At 38.0% G+C, this 21,407-nt stretch overlaps 1 protein-coding gene across 4 annotated transcripts in view; it reads right to left on the reverse strand.

Annotated features, from left to right (window-relative positions):
• Positions 1 to 21,407, reverse strand: part of SCEL (sciellin) — a 252,536-nt gene that overhangs the window by 73,447 nt on the left and 157,682 nt on the right. For all 4 annotated transcript variants that reach the window (XM_054701462.1, XM_054701464.1, XM_054701463.1 and 1 more), the window contains 3 exons: positions 6,249 to 6,309; positions 5,486 to 5,603; positions 2,318 to 2,377 (listed from right to left, as the gene is read on the reverse strand). In XM_054701462.1, coding sequence (XP_054557437.1) covers positions 2,318 to 2,377; positions 5,486 to 5,603; positions 6,249 to 6,309 — 239 coding nt within the window. The remainder of the gene's footprint in view (positions 1 to 2,317; positions 2,378 to 5,485; positions 5,604 to 6,248; positions 6,310 to 21,407) is intronic.

The following is a 21,407-nucleotide window of genomic DNA, read 5'->3' on the forward strand; positions in this document are numbered from 1 at the left end:
GATATCCAAATCTTTCAAAGTTTTGACTTGGATAGAATAAATTATGGCACACCCAATTCCCCATGTTCATAAAGCAATTTCTTCTCTGGCTACAATTCTTTCTAACTACAATGAAACATATTAAATTGGGGATAAATACATTTAAGAAATAACACAACATGCAAAGTGGCTAATAACTAATATATACTTTTGTCAATGTTGCTGATTTTTACATAGTAGGAACTCACAATCAGCTATGTTATTGGCAGTTTTAGCAGGGCCATAAGGCAATATAACTGGCTAACTACAAATTGCTTTATTTGAAGTTCAGCACCGTGGACAGGGTTGAAAGAAAAGAACTTGAAGCAGGAGGGAGGGGGGAGGGAAAAAAGAGAGGGAAACAAGAAAAGATGAAAAGAAGGTGGGAGCAAAGAAAGAGGTTAGCTACTGGGAGGAGAAAATGAGAAGGCTGATAAAATAGGGAGAGGTGAGGCATAAAGCAAAGAGTTGTGGAAGACAGATAAACAGAAAAAGAGGACAAGACAGTAAGAGACTAGAAAGAACAGAAATCATGATCACAGAAGCGGTGGAACTATCCTGATCAATCCTGATCAAAAAGTCCACGTAATGCCTATGTACTCAGTGATAAAGGGACAGCAATCCCTTTGGGGAATTACATGATGATTTACTGTGATTGCATTTCAAAGCAGTTTTAAAGTTGACAGATCAAAGATATTGAACTAGAGAATATACTAAACCAGAATGTTTAATATTTAATTTCAACTTGATGTAGTATATTTTTATTAAGCAAATATTTGGGAGGTAAACCACATGCAAAGTACTATGCTAGTGACTATGAGGAAATTGTGAATGAAATAAATATGGACACTTTTCACCCAGAGCTAGAGAGACAAATTACACACATACATCCTACCATATAAAGTGGTTCTTAGTATGAAAGAAGTTCAAGTAAAGTGCAACTTCTAAGTTGAGAAGGCTTATTTTTGGATCAGAATCAGAGACTTTATGAATGAAGTTTGTGCTGGGATTTGGCAGAGAAGTAAATGTTAATATTTTCAAACAGAGGTAGAGGGAATAATGCCAGTTAAAGCAAGGAAAATGTGAAGAAAAATGTCTAATGTAATTCACCAACTTAAGAAAACAGAGAAATCAGGTTGATCCATCATGGTTACTGTGTGAATGCAAGCGGACCATTGTGAAAACCAAGGAAAAGCCACAGGTAGTCTGCAGAGTCACAGCCTGGCTGAAAATTGCAAAGTCAATTGGATACTTTATGCAGAGGGCTCTAACACTTATAGAACAGATCAAAGTAATCATCAAGTTGAAAAGGATTTAGACAAATTCATAGATTAAGGTTTCTTTTTTATTTTTTAAAAAGATTTATGTATTTATGCATATAAGAACTGGGGTGTAGGCCAGAGGTGCAGGGGGGTGAGAGGATTCACCAGAGAGAGAGTGGGGAGCAGAACAGGCAAATTGACTGAAATATACTGCTGAAGGGGGCAGCGGGTTAGACAGGAGAGGTCTGCTGCACCGTGATCTAACTTGTGCTGCAGTGGCTGTTGATAGCTTCATAGTGCTGAGACTTAACCCTTTGCACCACCAGGGATACCCTAGATTAAGGTTTCTAAAACAGACAGACTCAACAAGTCTGCTTTAAAGAACACACAATGAAAGGCTATCACACTTCTGTACTAAGTACCTCTTATAATAGACACAGGATAGAGGGCCAGATAAAAACTTGGGTCTAATAAATAATTAGGTTCTTCTGATGGGTGTGGTTGTTTGTATGTGTATGAGTGTAAATGTATTCTAATGAGAATATTATCTATTTATTTGATTACTCAGATTATTTACATCATTGTGATTACCAGTTTTGTCTATATTTTCTACTAACACTAATTGGCCTTTGTCGTTCTATTTGCTGTTGAGTATAATTTAGTAGTTTTCCACAAGCCTAGGAGCTTTTAAATGCACCATAAAGCAAGTATTACTGGAGCTGTTATTTCTGTATTGTAGGGTTCCTTTCTTCAAGGTTCAGAGATATATTATCTGGTCACATTTCCCATCAGGAGGGACACCTCAGTGGGAAGGCAGAGGATAGGTTATTGTGTAGCTCTGGAAACAATGTATCTAGAGAACCACAAATTTTGTCCTGTGGAAATTCATGATGTTATCAGATTTTCCTTCATGTGCCCAGAACATCAGGGAATGCCTGAGGCTAGCCACAAATATTCAGCCTGTCTTGAACAAGTCTTCTCTCAAAACTACTGTCTTTGTGTTTCTGCTAATGATGTAATTTGTCTGAAACACCCACCTGTCCAAAGCATCATGGGAATTATGTCGGTTGAGCACCACCCTACCATAATTTTCATCGCTGCAGAAAAAGAACAAAATTAAATCACATGAAGAGTTACTAAAGTAATTAGTAAGCACTAACTAAGGGAAATAAGGGAAGGAACCCTTAATTTTTGATAAGATTAATTCATTGCACTTCAGGCATAGAAAAACAACCATGTATTTATTTTAACCAGTCACCACCTGAAAGAGCATGGTGAAAAGAAACAGGTTTGTCAGAACAAATTATCAATATTCTAATTTATTCCAAGAGATTTCCATGTTATTTAACAATGGGATGAGTGTTTGTTGTTTTGTTTTCTCATCAAAGTATGGAAACAATTGTCCATTTACCTTGTATATACTAGAAGAGTTTTTTCTTCAGGAAATCAAAAGCTTCCCGAAAATGTTTTAAAATGTCTGGACACTTTCATTTCATGGACTTGATAAGTTTTTCTTGAAAAAAATGTAGGAAAATCAGCACCAATATTTGTAGTTAAGGAGGCTGATTATTCACAAGAGATTTAGCTGATTTTTGACCCAATGAACACATAGTTGACTCTGTTTGGTCCTTAAAATAATTCTGTGAATTACACAGGGAAGAAACTATAATATTAAATTCACAGATCAGGGAATTAATGATGAATTTTGTGGTTGTCTAAAAACCAAAGATTTAAAAAATAATGAAGAGAGTCTAGGGTCCAGATCTTTTTATTCCAGATGTTCACATTTCATATTGGTCATCCCTGCAATAGACCTTCATACATAAAACCTCAAAGTCATGTTGTTCTTACTTTATACTGTGGATCTGAAAGTACAGGCAGCTTTGGGAAATGTCAAAACATGTAGTAGAGCCTTTGGCCTTGAGTCAAGGCAGACAGTAATTGCCTGAATTTTTTTTTTTTTTTTAAGTCAACCCAACCAAACCTGAAATACCACATTTATCTGGGTTCTGCTCCAAAACATTACCCAACACTCTGGAACCATTTATAATAAAGCTGTAAAAGAATTATAGTAGACAATTAAAAATAAAGATGAACTGTGAAACAGCAATACTTATAACAAATAGACACCCTCAAGGATCCCAAGAGAAATTTCCTTCTCTCTTGGAATCCCTTCCCTAAACTTGTAGGAGAATATTGGACAAAAGACACAGTCTTACTTGAAGAAGAATCATAACACATAGCACAGAACTGGATCAGTAGGGTTGGGGGAAACTCCAGAGTCAGTTTTCCCTCCATTCAGCAGCTGCCATGTCATCTAGACTGGCTTTCCTGGATCATTTTAAAGAGGCATGCCTGGCATCAAACCATCAGTCTTAACAATGGTAATTTGTTTCAGACATCTGTATATTTACCCATCTGTGCAAATATTTGTAACCCAAACCTTATGATCTACATTTGACCTCATTTTATCACAATGGAAATACAGAAATGGTATATTAGGCTCTGAGGGAAGCGGTAAATGTAGCTTCAGTGCAGGAAATGATTGTTGTCCAAGAATATTGACTTGTAAAGTTAGTGTGAATCTTTAAATATCCCTTTAATCTCTTAAAACAAGAAGATTTAGTGCAGAAATTAAGTGAAATTTTTATTTAACAGGTACAAGTATGTTCCTTAAATAATCATGAATGGACATAGTGGAGAAACTTGTAATGTAGGATTTCTCTGCTTCAGCCCTATTGACTTTATAGATTTGAAAGGCTTTTTTTGTTATGGAGAGTGTTCTCCGCATTGTAGTATGTTCAGCAATATCCCTATTCTCTACCCTCCAGATGTCAGGAGTATTCCTCAGTTTTGACAACTGAAAATGTCTCCCAACATTGCCAAATGCCCACTGAGAGCAAGATTAAGAACCACTGATTAAGAACCACTGGTTAATGGAAAAGACAATTAGACATGTTAAAATCTCCATCAACTAATAACTCAGTGCAACTGGACAAGGTACTTAACTTCTCTGAGCCTCTGATTCCTCATCTGTGAAATAAAGATATAACCCGAACCTTGTGTGGTTTTTGGATTTAGTAATGTTTAAATGTAAAGTGCCTAATATCAATCCTAATACACAAAAGGAAATTTTTTTCTTTTTTCTTTTTTTTTCTTTTATATATTTTTTACATCATTTTTCATTTTTGCACAATGCATGCATTTTCATCTTGGTTATAGTCCCCATACAATCCCCACCCCCCTTATTTTGACCCTAATCCCTCCTACCCTCCCCGGCCCCCCGTAGTGTGTCTCTGGTTTATAGTTGCTTGTTGATTTTGATTTTTACTTTATTATTATTAGTCTTTTTCCTGCTCCCTTATTTAGGTTTTCTAAATTCCTGCTATGAGTGAGACCATCCGGTATTTTTCTTTTTCTTTCTGGCTTATTTCGCTGAGCATGATCTCTTCCAGCTCCATCCATGTTGCTGCTAATTGCATGAGTTTATCTTTTCATAAAAGGAAATTTTAAATATTTATCCATATGTATATAAATATATATCTGGACTGGACTAATGTCTGTTACAAATATCTATTATCAATGGGGTTACATGCCTATGTTTGTCATTTTCACCTTTTTAAATATATTGCTGGCAGAAGCAAGGCTCAAAGCAGAAAACAGTTTCTTGGTAGTAAATCTTTTCCCTTACAAACTAACACCACATTTACCACCTTTGTAATTGCTCAAGGTATATGGCCAATGGCGTTCAAGTGAGTTGGGAATTTATCCATTTCACTTGTGCATGTGGAAAGTTTAGATAACTTACTATTAAATTTGTAAGTTACGTGTTTGTTTCAACAGAGATGATCAGTATCATTAGGAAAGTCCCTACCAAGGAGTAAATATGACTTTTTGGAAACTGGAAAGTTATCTTTGTTGTCAGTTTATCAAGTAAGCACCAATGTCTATTCTACTCGTAAGAATTAAACCCGCTTTCTCTAATGACTCACATTTTCTTTAGTAAGTGAATATTAAAAACAGTAGCGATATTCTTAAAAATCAGATGTAGCCAATTTATGCTTACTAAAACTTACCAAAAATTAAACCATGCAACAAAGCGTTTTGGAAAGAAAATATTCACTTTCCACTTGGTTGTTAGTTTCCCAAATAGAGAATGACTCTCTCTTCTCATCCACCCACTCCATCTCTCCACACCCACTTACCGTTCTTCTTCAGGAAGCTTCTTTATCCAGCTGTTATCCTGTAAAAAGGCTCTTCTTTTGTTCAACTCGTAAAAACCCTGCTGCCTCAGTGTGGTCCCCCGAGTGGTACTCTTCATATCTATCCACAGGAAAGTGAAAAATCAGGAGAAGTAATTACCTAGACTTGAGTGTGTGTTTGTTGACTTGGAACTCTTGAGAGGTACCTTTGATTGGCCAGCATCAATCTTCAAGACTGGCAAGTGAGTACTGTTTTAAAGTAGGATGTCCCGGCAAGAAAGAACAAATCCCACACCCCATCATCAAAGATAACATATAAAACTGCACAGGTGCCAACTGAAACTGCCAATGCAGCTCATGAGGCCCCGTCTGGCTCCACGGGTCTGGGATAAACCAAGCCAGGGTTTTGTGGGTTGCCATTTCACTCAGAGAATTATGGCTCAGAAATACACACAGAAATGTTTTCAAAGGGCCTGGTAAACAATAGCCACAAGCCCTGGTGCTTTTGATTATGAAACACTCAATTATTTGATTGCATGGGAGCCAGAAACAAAAGTTCACACAAAGAAAGGACATTTTGATCGATTTTTAAAAGAAATCTTCATGCGTAAAAACTGAAACACTTTTTTCTTAAGCCTGAGTTAAGCAATGCTAATTAAATCAGACTGTGACCTCTAAGCATATCTAAATTATAAAATTAGGAAGTGTGAGTTGTTTTACCACATCTTTAACTTTTTTGGAGAAAGGGAAACATCATCAACGTTACCATTAGCTGTGGGAGGTGTTTTCCTCAAAGTGAAACTGGACATGCTGCCTCCCGTGAGGATCTAAAAGAAAAATGTGGTGGAGAGAACAGACCATTGACTCTGAGAATCTATAGGTGACTTTTGTGGCTAATGAGACATATTTTAAAATACTTTGACCAAGTCACATGATATGGTATAAAGAATATACGACATCATTCCACTCTATTTTACAGAAGAAACGCCCAAGGCAGTGGGTGTCCCCAGTGTTACATAACAAGCAACTGGCTGAACCAGGCCATCAATTAATTCATTTATTCAATCGATAAATAATCACTGAGTACCTATGGCATATCTGATGCTGAGCCAGAGCTGATAATAAAAACTTGAGGATGACAAATTTTGTCAATTTGGTCAGAGCCACAGGGAGACAGAGATATAGGACAGTCCACAGGATATATTCACAAAACTCCCCTAAGAACGGCTCAGCAGTCCCTCCTCTGGAGAAGCCAAAGTGAGACCAGGCATCTTATGTGGGATTAGAAAAGAAGCAGTCAGAGGCATGGAAATCACAAGCCTGGGGAAATACTGGTGATTTTAGGCAACTACTGCATGGGAAAGCCCCAAGTTTCCTAGCCTTGATCAATTACCACAGTTACCTAGTTAGGGAGTTAAGACACTGTGTATTTCTAGTTTGGCTGGAACTGATTAGTTTTCCAGAACTGCATAAGGACTTTGCCAGTTGTAATGCAATCATCCCAGACCAGGCAGGTTCATCATCGGATCAAGCAGCATCTTTGTTGTCTTAGCTGTTCTCATGACGTTCCCCACTGTACTTCGCCATACTTCGCCATACTTCACACCACTCCACACCACACCACTCCACGACACTTTTCTGCTGCTGCTTGTTCTTCTGTTTCTGCTACTTGTTCTGCTGGTGTTCCCATGACGCCACCCTTATAAGACTTGTCTCAGCCCAGGTGTGCCCACCTATGCATGCCCACACCCTGCTCAGGTGCCTGCCATCAGGCATGCATGTAGGACCATAGGGATAGATCATTAATGCTAATAGCGGGAGGGTAGAAAATCCTGATAATTTTCACTTACCCTACATCAGTCCTGAGTACTTTTGCTTTCAAGAGCCTCTTCCTTCATGAATACACACTGAAAATTATATTTTATGACTACTTCAGTATAAAGATGAATATAATATAGCTGGTTCCTTTATTACATACTCTTCACTTATTATTATTACTATTATTATTATATTCGTCCTTTTCTTTTGATATCTAAAGGAATTGAAATCGGAGCATTTGTGGGCCACTAACGGTATCTTGCACTATAAATGCTGACTTTTCTGCTTAAAGGATAAATCGGACTTGGGTCTCCTTGAATGTGGGACTTTCAGCTTTAAAATGGAAAAGTTCAGGCAAACAGAAGTGGTAGGTCACCCTGTTTTTGCAGAGTTCATCCAACCAGTGTACGGAGTGCTGCAGGGGCTTAGGTCTCAAGTCAGAAGCAAGTTCCAGGCCAGGTTTCTCACATCCAAGTTATTTAATGGAACCATTTAACCTCCCTGTAAAATAGGGCTAATAAAACCTGCGCCGTACTTCATAAGGTTGTGATTATCAACTGAATAATATATATAAAAATCACTTTGTTAAACTACAAGTGTGGTTCACACTTAAAGCAGTATTATCTGAGAGTTGTTTATAGGTATAGGTATGACAGGTATAATTTGAGGCCCCATCTAAAAGTCCTATCTCCAGCTCTCTGATACAAAGGAATCTCCTAATTACTTGCCATAAGATCTTAAGTGCTAAAGAAACATTCCTTTGGATCAAGGTATTGTTTTTCCAGAGTCTTCTTTTAGAATGTCAGCTGTAAAGTAAGTGATTTTCAGGTTTTTCTGCCCTCCCACCATTAGGATTGATGATGGATACTTGTGGTCCTGCATGCATGCCTGATGGTGGACACCTGGAGTAGGGTGTGGGCATGTGTAAGTGGGTACACCTGGGCTAAGACTGGGCTTATAAGGATGGCGTCATGGAGACACCAGGAGAGCAGAGAAGCAGAGAGAATGAGAGGGAAAGAGAAGCAGAGACTGCCAGAGAACGCCAGAGAGCCCAGAAAGAGTGAAGACTTGCTGTGGGCTGGAGGCTGACAGGCACCCCTGCCTGCTGTGTACCCAGTAAAATCCCAATAAAAGCCTGAAAAGCCCCTGAGGGCTCCAGGACTCTTCCTTCACCTGTCTGCTCAGATCATGGAAAACCTGCACTGTACCCATTCCTGCCATTACACAACATTTCCAAAGTAGGCGAAAAGTAGTCTTGACACCCAGACAAGGTCCCCTTTACCAGCTTGGTGCTTGGCACTATGGGCTCAGGCTTATGCCTGCTCCGGGCATTGCCCTTAGCTGGTGGGACTGCCTGGTTGCACATCCCCATCTACAACTTAAAACCAGAGACAGACAGATCTGGGATAAAAAAGCTGAGTCCCTTGCCTCAAGGAAGAGTCAATTCTAAGTAAGTTATGCCTCACAGCTCACAGGGGTATGAAATCAAAGGTAGGCCAGAAGAGAACACATCCTTTCTCAGTAACTTCCCCTGCTCCCTTTTCTACTTCCCTTCTCCAGAAAGCACACCCTGCATAAGTCATAAGCACCCACCTCTTCTAGGGAAGCCAGGCTAAGACTGGCAACCAACCAGTGAAACCAACCATGATAATCAATTATTATAGTCACAGTGACCAGCAGCTGTTCATTCCAATTACAGCTGAGAGCCTGAAGGTTTTAGTGAAGTTTAGAAGGATCTGCATTGCATGGAGAGTCCTCAAGGAGTTAAAAGTAGAAAGTCTATACAATCCAGTTCTCTCACTTCTGGATATTTACCTCACAAATACAAAAACTCTAATTCAAAGAGAAAGATGCCCACACATGTTCACAGCAACTTTATTTATAATAGCCAAGCGCTAGAAACAACTTACGTGCACATTGAGAGATGATTGGATAAGGAAGTGGTATATACACAATGGAATACTACTCAGCTGCATAGATTAGATGCATACAATATATTATATATATAAAAAAAATCCTGCTATTTGCAACAATATGGATGATGTAGAGGGTATTAAGCTTAGTGAAAAAACTTAGATGGAGAAAAACAAACACTGTGTATTTCATTCATACATGGTACATAGAAAAAGCAAACAAATAAACTCAATAAAACAAAAATAAACATTTAAACAGTAAGGCCAAATAATTGGTTACCAATATGGAAAGGAGAAGATGGGAGAGTAAATCAGGTTAAAGGGGTCAATTGCATGGCAAAGGATAGAAGTGGACTTTTAGTCAGATTAGATGACATATGCAAAGTAGCTAATTATCACCCTACACGCAGTATATGTGATAATTCTAGATGTGATAATTCTATGCCTCTTTGGCCTTTGAAAGTGGAAAGCAGAGGTAGGAGAGGTGTTGCATGTGGGGAGGAAACATGCAGCCTTGAGTTTGCACTCCTGTGCACACAGGGAGTGTGGTACTGGGCCTGGGTAGTTGTTTTTGGAGATTGCTAACACATTAAAAAAAAAAAGGGGAGGCAAAGAAATATCATTTCTCAGCTACTATTGATTTTGCCTCAACCTGGCCCTGCTTCTCTGAATTCTTGGTTAATCTATTTCCCAGCTCTGGTAAATTCTTCTCTGAGCCTGTGACCTAAAGAATTCCCATCTCACTGAATTGAGATTCTGAGGTGGTCAAAATGCTGAATGTGTGTCTGATGGTGCATTTCTAGAATTTACATATTTAACCATGATCAAAGGGGCATGTTTCATGGAGAATTATCTGCTTTTTGTCTGTGTCACCCAAAAGGCAAGGTATGTCCTGTGGGTGAGGCCCGAATCTCCTTCTGGGGTCCCAGTTCTGGGATACAGTAAGTGTTGCCTAGGTGCCTGTGATTAATTGACTTGTGTCTTCCCCAGTTCAAAACAAAATTCATATGGTGAGATCCTAATCTCCATTACTGCAGAATTTGACTGTACTTGGAGACTGGGCCTTTAAAGTGATTAAGCTACAGTGAGGCTGTTGGAGTGGGTCCAATCTGACTAGTGACCATGGAGGAGGAGGCAATTGGACACACAGAGACATCAGGGTGTGCTTGCCTAGTGAAATGGTCATGTGAGTTCACAGAGAGGTCACCTGTGAGTCAAGGAGAGGGGCCTCAGGAGATATCAAATCTGATGACACCTTGGTCTTGGACTTTTAGCCTCAGGAACTGTGAGACAACACATTAATGTAGTTTAAGTTAACCAGCCTGTGGCAATGTGTTATGGCAGCTCTAGCAAACTGTTACCAGACTAATGAAAATGGTTTTTCAAAGAGCTGTGTGCCACGCTATCTCTGACCTGTGCCTTACATGTCTGTAATTGTTCTACTGCTCTACTCAAGAGGGCAATTGCTAAAATCACTTCCAATACAGAGTTTTGTAGGAAAATATTAGTTCAGTACCTGCTCTGAATACGTCATAGGCATTGTGTTTTGTCCTTGAATAAACTGAAGAAGGTGGGCCTCCCCAGTGGCGCAGCGGTTGAGTGCTGGGTTGCGAAGCTGCCCGCAGCTTCTGCAGCACTGGTTTGATCCCCGGCTGCCAGGCGAGGGTCCCACATGGCGTGTAGACCTCTCCTGCCGCCTGCTGCTCCCCTCGACAGTGTACTTCATCAGTCTGCCTGCTCTGCTCTCTGCTCTGACTCTGGAGAATTCTCTCACCCTCCCGCGCTTCTGACTGTACTCAGTGCTTGTATAATAAATGAATCTTAAAAAATTAAAAAATAAACTGAACAAGGTAACTATGTTTACTTCCATCTCTCAGCTAAGACAACTAGAGCATAGACAGAGTATGGAATATGCCCAAGGTTCTAGGAGGCAGAATCTGGCTTCTAAACCAAGCCAGATTTCTTCAGCAACCATTAATGAAGCTCGTCAAGAGTCATTACAAGACTAGTGCCCTTGCTTTAGAATGAGAGAGGGCAGGTAGACAGCAGGGGTCCACTTGACTCTTAACAACTCACTGAAAGTCCCATGAGCTCTGTCTCCAGTGCAAGGCATAGGAGCTAGGGGAGCGTCTTAGCAGACAAACACTGGCAGAGCAGCCTTCTCTATTTAGTCTGATATCCCTTTGGTTATAAACATATAGCCACACAAAAAAGTTTACATAAATAGCTACAGCAGCATTATTCTTGATAGCCAGTAAGTGGAAACAACTCAAGTGTCCATTAACAAAAGAACAGAGACATGATATGTGCTCTAGCCATACAGTGGAATATTACTCAGCAGTAAAAAAAGGAAGAATGAGGGCCTCCCCTGGTGGCGCAGCAGTTGAGCGCAGGGCTGCGAGGCTGCCCACAGTCTCTGCAGCGCCAGTTCATTCCCCGGCCGCCAGCAAGGGTCCCAAAAAAAAAAAAAAAAAAAGAATGAAGTACAGATAGATGCTACAACATAGATGAAGCGTGAAACATGCTAAATGAAGGAAGCCAAACATAAAAGACAATGCATGTCTGACTTCATGTGGATGCTGGTTTTAGATTTTCCTTAGTATCCTACCATATCCCATCATAACCCTCCTCTCAAGCCAGGCTTCTGCTACCCCTTTATGTCCTGCTGTATTAAGAGCAACATTCAGATAATAATACTTTAGACGATTTACCAGTAACTTATTTATACCATTTGGTTTCCACTACAATGTTTTTTTTAAAGATTTATTTATTTATACAAGAACTGGGGTACAGGCCAGCTGTGCAGAAGGGTGAGAGGATTCACCAGAAACAGAGCAGGGAACAGAACAGGCAGATTGACTGAAATACACTGCTGAGGGGAGCAGCGGGGGAGACAGAAGAGGTCTGCTGTGCCATGTGGGTGTCTCCCTGGCCAGCCGGGATCAAACCCACACTGCAGAGGCTGTGGACAGCTTCCCAGCATTGCGCTCAACTGCCTGCACCACTAGTGATACCCTCCACTACAATGTTTTAAGAGAAATATAATTCCTACTTTGCAGGGACTAGCTGCAACTAGGATCAAGTAGCTAATGAACTGCAAACCTGGAATTCAACCTGAGGCTTTCTAGTTTGAAGCTCATCAAATTTTTTAACAATGGGGAATCCCTGGATCATCAACTCTTCCAATATAGAGTCGTATAGGAAAAAAAAGGTATCTCCTCTTTACCTTATGTTTAACATGGTTCTAATCAGATCCAATATCCTGCTAAAGAGTCTGATATTTTTATGCCTTTGGTAGGTAGGCATTTTCCAGAAGTCTAGTTAAATGGAGTCAAGTGAGATAAGACATCCAAATTATCTCATGACCCCAAACTTCTTTCTCCCTGCTGATAACTAGCCTTGGATATCCTGTAAACACCTCACTGGGAACCCCAAACTCTCCAGGATACTTTCCAAGAATAGTTTCCAATGACCTACTTGCTTTTTCTGTAACACCCCAATTTTATCTTGTTGCCTCTTCCATGAAAGTCCCTGAGAAGAACCAGGCCTTTTGCAATTCACCCTTCCCTTCTCAAAAATCAAGATTCATTGCAGAATGTAGGAGTAGCCATCTTGGAACCATGAACCAACCACCAGGGTCAAGGGCCCACTAATTATGGCAGAGCAGGAAGTTAGAAGGAGCCTGGTTCCTTGACAGTATTACACTCTTACCTGGCCCCATGCTTTCTCACTGACATGAGCTAAATGAGAAAGGAAAATATATTCTACTTTCATGTGATAATAGTTTAATAATAATGTTGGAGTTTTATGAAAATAACTAATGTTGTGGGAAAATAAAATTTTTCCTGTCTAATTTACAAGTTAAGGCAGTGGTAGCACCAGTCAGAGGGCCCCAGGTGGATCAAGTTTTCTCTAAAGGCTGTTTCTCTTCTCTTGATGCTTCTCCTATATCTCATCTACCATGTACCTCAGTGCCTCCTGCTCAATTTTTTACTTTTAGTAACCACTGGGCATATCACTTTAACCATTACCATATGTCAGTGCCATTGGTGGTCCCAGTTCTAGAAACTCCTATCTAAACCCTCTAAGTTGCAAGCCCTTATCTTATCAACCCCCACTTTCACAGAAACTTTACTACGATGGAATTCTTTCCATCTTGCTCAGAATACAAAGCAATCCTTTTATATATGGATTTTTCTTGTACTATAATAAAGTAGATCTACAAGATACACCTCTGTGAAACACCCTTGTTAAAAACATATTTTGTAGTATGGATTAGAGATTATAAACCTCTCAAATTGGTAGGGTCAAGAATACATGCAGTAAAAATCTTATTTTTATGTCTTTTTTGAAAGACTAATTATTTCAAGGACTACGATTATGCTGAATTTTAAAGCTACTCAACCCCCAATAAGCAGTTCAGCTAACTGTACTTATTTCTAAATGCTGTCCTTCAGTTTCATTTCAATTAAATTTTTAACTTCTCATGAGAAGAATAAAACTCTAATTTTAGCTCCTCAAAAAGATGTTACCAGTACATATGCCGAACAATGGCAGACACCAGCAACTATATTTAAATGCGTACTATTATGGGAAAAGATGTGTGAAAACTGTCTGTCTCTATTATGCTAGAAGATACAAAACCCTTTCCCTTTAAAACCCTGAATGGGGCCTCCCCGGTGGCGCAGTGGTTGAGCGCTGGGTTGCGAACCTGCCCGCAGCCTCTGCGGCGCCGGTTCGATCCCTGGCTGCTCCCCGGCCACCGGAGGAGGGTCCCACATGGCGTGCAGACCTCTCCTGCCGCCCGCTGCTCCCCTCAGCAGTGTACCTCGGTCCTTCTGCCTGCTCTGCTCCCCGCTCTGGCTCTGGTGAATTCTCTCACCCTCCCGCACTTCTGAGTGTACCCAGTGCTTGTATAAAGAAAACAAACAAACAAATAAATAAACATGCCTCTATAATAAAATAAATAAATAAAACCCTGAATGCAGTGCAAAACTTTGTTGTGAAATCATGACATAAAGATAGAGGGAAAAATCATTTTCTATTACTGACTAATATTTTATTTCCTCTTTATGGCTGAACACCGGAAAGGTCTAGTTTTCACCCACTACTTAAACAGCTTTCACCCAAAAGCATGTGTCTTTAGGTTTTAGATGAAAGCACTCTTTTGGAATTTTTGAATCACAAAATCAATCAACAGTTTTAGATCTCTTAGAACGTGTTTGAAACTATCAAGCATCCCTTATTTCTAAAATTTGTCTTCCTTTCAGCTTCACTTCAGCTTCCTGTAGGCTTTTTCAGTTCCCTTCCGTATTTTCTATTTTTAATGATAGCATTTCCCTGAGAGCACTGAGGTCCGTCATGCAATCCCCTTGACCCATTCCCAGGTGTTTCCAGAAATCCCCATGGGTCTCCCTGGTGGCACAGGGGTTAAAGTCTCAGCTCTGTCAAGCTCTCACCAGCTACTGTACTATGAGTTTGATCCCCCAGTCAGAGAGCTAACTACATGGCACAGCAGACATCTCCTGTCTCTCCCGTTGTTCCCTCAGAAGTCTATTTCAGTAAATCCACCTGTTCTGTTCCCCCACTCTGTCTCTGGTGAATCCTCTCCCCCCACGGACCTCTGGCCTAGACCCCAGTGCTTGTGTGCATAAATAAATAAAAATAAATCTTAAAAAATTCCCATTCCCAGAAGCCCAGGGAACAAAAAAGTGAATAGATAGAAAGTTACTGAAATAAAAGAAAAGGTGAAATGAATTCCTTTCATGGTAGACATCCCTGATGGATCAAAGTGTGAGATTTGTAACAGACTTTCTTTGATAGTTTTGACAAAATAAGAGATCAGCATAGAATGATGAGTATTTTACTGCTCCAAAATCTTCCAATTGCTTTGTAAAACTTCTAAAATATACTTATGTAAACTGCCACCTTTATGGAAAAGACCAAATATCAATAAGCACATAGAGGAAATCTCCATAGTGATAGAATTAAAAAGCTAAAACTGATTTAAAAAGAAGTACAGCACAAAAGACATCTAAAAAATGGCATATGTATGCACCCTGGTGGAATTCATCTGTGAATGAGAAAAATCTCGAGAGTTTCATGTTCCCTCTAGGGTATTTGTTTTCCAGAAACCAGTGGTAGCAGGGAAAACCCCTTAGGAACTGGAAAAGGACAAATTCTATTAAACCATTGTCAATAGAAGAATAAGAGGGGCCTGATAATTACAATTCAATAAACAGAAGCATTATTTTTCGGAAGAGAAAACAAAACAAACCATCAAACAACTAATTATCACCTAAAAGAACATGAAATATTGTTTAAGGAGAAAATAAACAGGGCTTCAGGAAGTGTAAATGTTAACAAGTCTAATTTAAATTAATGGACTGTGTTTAGCCTGAATGTGTGGTATAGAAGGAAATTCAATAATTATCAGGCTGGTAAAGACTCATTTAGCCTGCTGCTATGGTTATAAATTGGCTATTTCTTTAGTCATGCAGTGTCACAGCCTGAGTTCAGCATTGGGAAACTTGTGTACCGACGGTGACACAATTCAGAGTCATACAAATGAAATCTCTGTGGTAGCCACATGTCTACATGTACCAATATTTTCAGTCCAATAAGAACTATGAAATTTTCTTATTATTGATTCTTCTTTTATTATTAGAGCCTTACTTGCCTTCATTAATACTACCTATCATTTCTGCAGAATGATGATATCAAGCTTTAGCTTTAAAAGTCTATTCTCTGGAAGGACTATCTATTTATAGAAGACAACCAATGGATGATCTAACATTCATTATCAAAAATGCTATCTAAAAAAAAGTTTTTATCACCTGAGTCCTCATAGGCTATTTCCAGTTCTAGTTAAAATATTTGCTAAATGAATGAAAACTAATAAATTTTAACCATAAATTATGATTCTAAACCCTGATAGTTAGCCTTAAATATTTTATCATAGTATTTCATAGTTCCAGCAGTTTTGTGATGTGGATATTCTTTTTTTTTTTTTTTAAAGATTTATTTATTTATTTATTTATTTATACAAGCACTAGGTACAGTCAGAAGCACGAGAGGGTGACAGAATTCACCAGAGCCAGAGTCAGAGTGGGGAGCAGAACAGACAGAGTGAGGAAATACACTGCAGAGGGGAGCAGCGGGCACGGCATGAGAGGTCTGCGTGCCATGTGGGACCCTCCCTGGTGGCTGGGGATGGAACTGGTGCTGCGGAGGCTGTGGGCAGCTTCGCAGCCCAGCACTCATCTGCTGCGCCACCAGGGGAGGCCCCGGATGTGGATATTCTTTATCTCGATTTTGCAGAATATAGTTCTTTTCATTATATTATAATGTATGTGCTTTATAGAAAGTGTGGAAATGCAAGAAAGCACGAAGAAGAAAAAAAGTAGGTACCTTTTATCAGTCATTATTATTTCCTTCCAGGGCTTTTCCTTTCGTATTAGGTCTTACTATTCTATATTTTGCAAAACCATTTTAAAATAAATAATTAATCTTAAAATTTAACAACACAAAGCATGATAAAGCAAGGTAAGCCAGTTTTAATCTATCTTTTCTATGCTGAATACTGTATATTTGTTCAATGGTTTGATTGGAAGGTAGAATATCTAGTAAAATTACTAGGGGAAAAAATTGCACAAGGGAAAAATTAATTATTCTGTGATTAAAAAGTATTTTACATACTAAACAAAAACAAACCCTAGAAATATGAGTGCAGAATTGAGGCTATTGGTGGGAGAAGTAGAGGTGGGGACAAAGTGAGACAAGAGCTCAGTGGTCTATGGTAAAGGACTGGGGATACTTTGGTGCTGGGTCTGGTCTGGTGACATACATCTGAGGAGGTGTGAGCCTACTCCCCTAAATAATGCACAGTGTTGTAAACCAATGTCACCACAATAAAAAAAAAAATAAATTTCATCTTCTGGGTCTATCAGTATAATGTGATACCTCTGTTATTTCCAATCACATCTCTGATTATTTTCTTTAGATGAATCCTAGAAGTGAAATTACCTACCAAGAGGTAAACCTTCTAAAATGTTCTTAATCCTTACTGTCAATTTTTTTCCTATAAACCTTATACCAATATATAATCTACCATTGGCATATGAGTAACCATACATTTGCTACTATTTAGAATGATCTTGTATTAATCTCTCTAACAATTAAATATATGAAAGTGGAAGAATTTTGCTTCAATTGCATATTATTATAATTTTATTTGTTACTATATTTCTGATTTGTGAAATAGCCATTGATTATTAGTATGAATTTCTTTTTTCTTCTTTATTTCTTCATACATCAGAAACATTGATAGTTACTTTTCCAGTTTTTCATTTCACATCTGATTTTTTTTGGGGGGAGGGGCAGGCATGGTATTCAGCAACTTTCAATTTTTCATTAACTGTCTTTTCCCTTAGGAATTCTTCTACTCTTTAAAAATTTTTTGTAGACATTCATGTAACATCTTTGTGGCCTTGAAATCCAAGCAATTATCAAGTCCTACAATTCTACTTCTACATATCTCTTGACAGATTTATTTTTATTTGTAAGCTACCAGTTCAAATGATCATAATCTAACTTTTTAACCAGCTTCCTAGCTATATTCCCAAATTATACTTTAAACCCATCCTCACTGGTGTGAAGTAATCACAACTTTGCTTCAAACTTTTCAGTGGTGTTCTACTTTTGTCAGGATAAAATCCAGATTGTTAAAAATTTTACAAGTCCATAACCACCAGCTCATTTCTCCCTATGCAGCATTCTTCACTCAAACTCAAGCATCAGCTGAGACGAGTCCTTTTAGTTTCTTAAGTGCGCCCTCCTTTCAATCATTCATACTTTATTGCTCACTGCATTCTTTATGTCTAAAACATTCTTCTTTTGAGTTTCTCGCATCTCTTACTTTTGCTTTCAGAACGATTTCTATTCATTCTACCTGAGACATGTTATATGTCAACCCAGAGGCATTCACAACCTGTCTTCATTCTTACCTCCCCAGGATGAGCTAAGCATCTACTAATTGTTCAAATATCAGAGTACTTCTTTATAAAACGCAGCCCCATCGACTACATGTTTATGTAGTTTAATAGTCTTTTTCTACCACCAACTTATGTATACACATATACATACACACACTCACATTGCAAATTTCAAGGACAATAGTCACCATATAATATTAATATAATATATAACATTATTTTAAAATACCTCAGTTGTATTTCTAAAACTTATTACAGCATTGGGAATATATAATCAGATCTAAGGAATACAGGAATATTTGTTGAACAAATGAGATTAATTAAATATTTACATATGTTTTCTCCAAATTAAAAAAAAATGTTATATTGTCACATGTAAACTCTAATCCATATGGATTTACTTTGGAAATGGTGGAATATTTTTTCCCATTATATATGATTCCTCCTTTGTCACATATTACATTCTTAAGTATTCTAGATGTTTCATGGATGTCTTATTCTTTTTCAGAAATCTGTTTTCAGCTTCTTGCAACTTTATTTTTAACACATTTTAGTAAATAGCGCAAGCATCTCTCATTGATTTCTTTTTTAATAATTCTTTGAGCTAGCCTCATTCATTTCTTTAAGATAAACTTTAAATTGTTTTCTCAGCTTTCAAAATAAATATTCTATTGGAATTTAGAAATGGAATTATATGACTTTATATAATGGTTTAAGAAGAGCTGAAATCTATGATATTCAAACTGTCCACCCAGGAATAGTATTCAAATAAACTTTTACTCAAGAAAATCTTGTGTCTTACAGTATACTTTGTGATTTTCTTTATCTGAGTCCCATGTTTTTCTTGTGGATATTTTTCTTGATGTTTCACATGTTTTTGTACTATTGTGAAAGAAAGAGATATAGATATGTCTTCTGACATGCATATATTACATGCATATGTATAATATATGTATGTATTATTCAGCAAGAAACCTACATTTTCATCTTATATGCTGTTACTGTGAGTTAAATACAATCAAATATGTTACTCTGGGTCAAAGTAGGATCATGAAGTCCAAGGGTAGCTGGATTCCAACCTTCTGTACTTTTTCTATATAAATATCTTTCAAACTTTCATCTAATGACAAAAGAAAAAAATGCTGGGAAGTAGTGGGGAGAGGGCAGGGCTGTGGGGGGGGGCAGCTTTCTCCAAATTCTTTAACTGAAATTAGCTCTCCATGTAGCTGTACAATGCTTATCTATGGTTTCTTCACATTTTCTGGGATTCTGCCACAATCTGCTGAAATGTGTTTATCACAGTTTGAAAAGTATGGTCTACAATTCACTAATTTCTCCAGGAGTTTCCATAGGAAAGAGACATTTTTAATCACCATTTTTAGGTCAGGGAAACATGGGTCTAGAAACACAGAATAAATTATTTAGTTGCTTAGAGTTCTCAAGTATACAATTACAATGAGAATATAGGACTATTGTTTCTATGTCTACAAGTAAGTCAGTTGTCATTTAATGGGTTCATCCATTCAATGCACTATTCCAATGAATGATCACAATAAAAGGGTGATTCATAGCCTTAAAAGTTTAGCAAATAACATAAAGTTCAAATCTAATAAAGTTAGCTGCCAATTGACAAGGCATCCATTTGAAAAAGGGCTTTTTCCAAATTATAAAACTACATGGATTTTCACAATGGTATACTTGCTATACTTAAGTATTATAAAGATTTGACTTTCAAGTGAACTTTAGCAACTACAGAGAGGTACACAACAATAATACGTAAAATCCTTACTTCAACATTCTCAGTAAGAGAAAAGAGCTCAATAAATGCCTTAGAAGCAGGGTAATATCAGCAGACAAGCTGTGTAAGACCAACATTGATTTCCCTTGGACTACTGGCTAAGGATTTTATCACTTTCATCATAAACAATGCTTCAAGTTACTGCTTGAATCATAAAGGATACTATCAGTTAAATCACCTTTGCTTGGTAAATTATATACAGTTCATTTCACAGTATGAGTTCAGTCATTCCAAACATATCCTCTTTATTTTGTCTACAACATCACCAGAAAAATGTATCTAGTCAAAACTCCAGTGGTTACAGGCAGATAAGCAGCACCTACAAAGTGGTAACTGAGGTGAGGTCTGTCCTTGCTTGCGTATACCACAACGTACACACACACACCATACATCCCCTTCCTAGAAAGGTGCCGACTGCTTCTAAGATTAAAACTTGAGGAATATGATGAATATGAAAATTGTGTTTCCAGAAACCATAATTAAAAAAGTATCCCATTATGTCATAGTCATATCCATATGTACTATAATCCCATTTCCATATCATTTGTGTTCCCTTATGAAGCCAGAGGGAAGCTTATTTATTGCTAATGTATATTTTATATGAAAGAGATTTGAAAAGTCATTGAGAAAGTTGAATAAGACAAAAGCCATGCAATCTGGCTTCTCCTTCTGGCTGTTACTTTGATCCTGGAGAGATGCTTAAAATTTATATGCTCTGTTGTCCTCAACTAAAAAATTCATGAGTTAAACTGGATGAGCTTATACTCATTTGAAAATTTAAAATTTACATCAATTGGATCTAAAATTTATATGAAGCTAAGATTTTAATAAAAATGCTGGCCAGTTTATCTGCATTCTCTGTCTATCCTGATATTTAGAATCAACCAGATGTTTAACTACAATTTTTACCACCGCCATATCTCAGTTTCCTCAATTAATTAATCATTCCTCAATTAGAATGACTAAATTTACATTATTAACTCTGGAAGTGAAAGCCAGTTTTAAACTTTATTACTTTTCATGAAAAGTAAAATTATATTTTACAAATGCTAAACTTTAGCTTTCTGGTTCCTATGAATGTTGGAAAGCCAAGTCATAAAATTCTTCACTAAACCTTTCAGAATTGGGCTCTAAGCCCCTGAAATCATTGGCAATGGAAGCAATGAAAACTCTGAAACTTAAGGCAGAGCCTGGTTTGCTGTGGTGAGTGCCTCTCTGAAAGGGCCGCTAGCTGCAAACTGCTATCCCTGCGACTGATTTCCACGACTCTGTATCACAAATGGAAAAGATAGGAGAAAACCCGTAATCAGACAAATCAGCTGACTGTAGTAATTTTAAAGGAAAATCTGGTTAAAATAACCTTTCTGTCCTTATCAAAGTGCCTCCAAAACTGGTTTTTCAGG

This window comes from Talpa occidentalis, unplaced genomic scaffold, assembly GCF_014898055.3.
Source record: "Talpa occidentalis isolate TD23 unplaced genomic scaffold, MPIMG_talOcc4v2.1 talOcc4.5, whole genome shotgun sequence".
Lineage (NCBI taxonomy): Eukaryota > Metazoa > Chordata > Mammalia > Eulipotyphla > Talpidae > Talpa > Talpa occidentalis.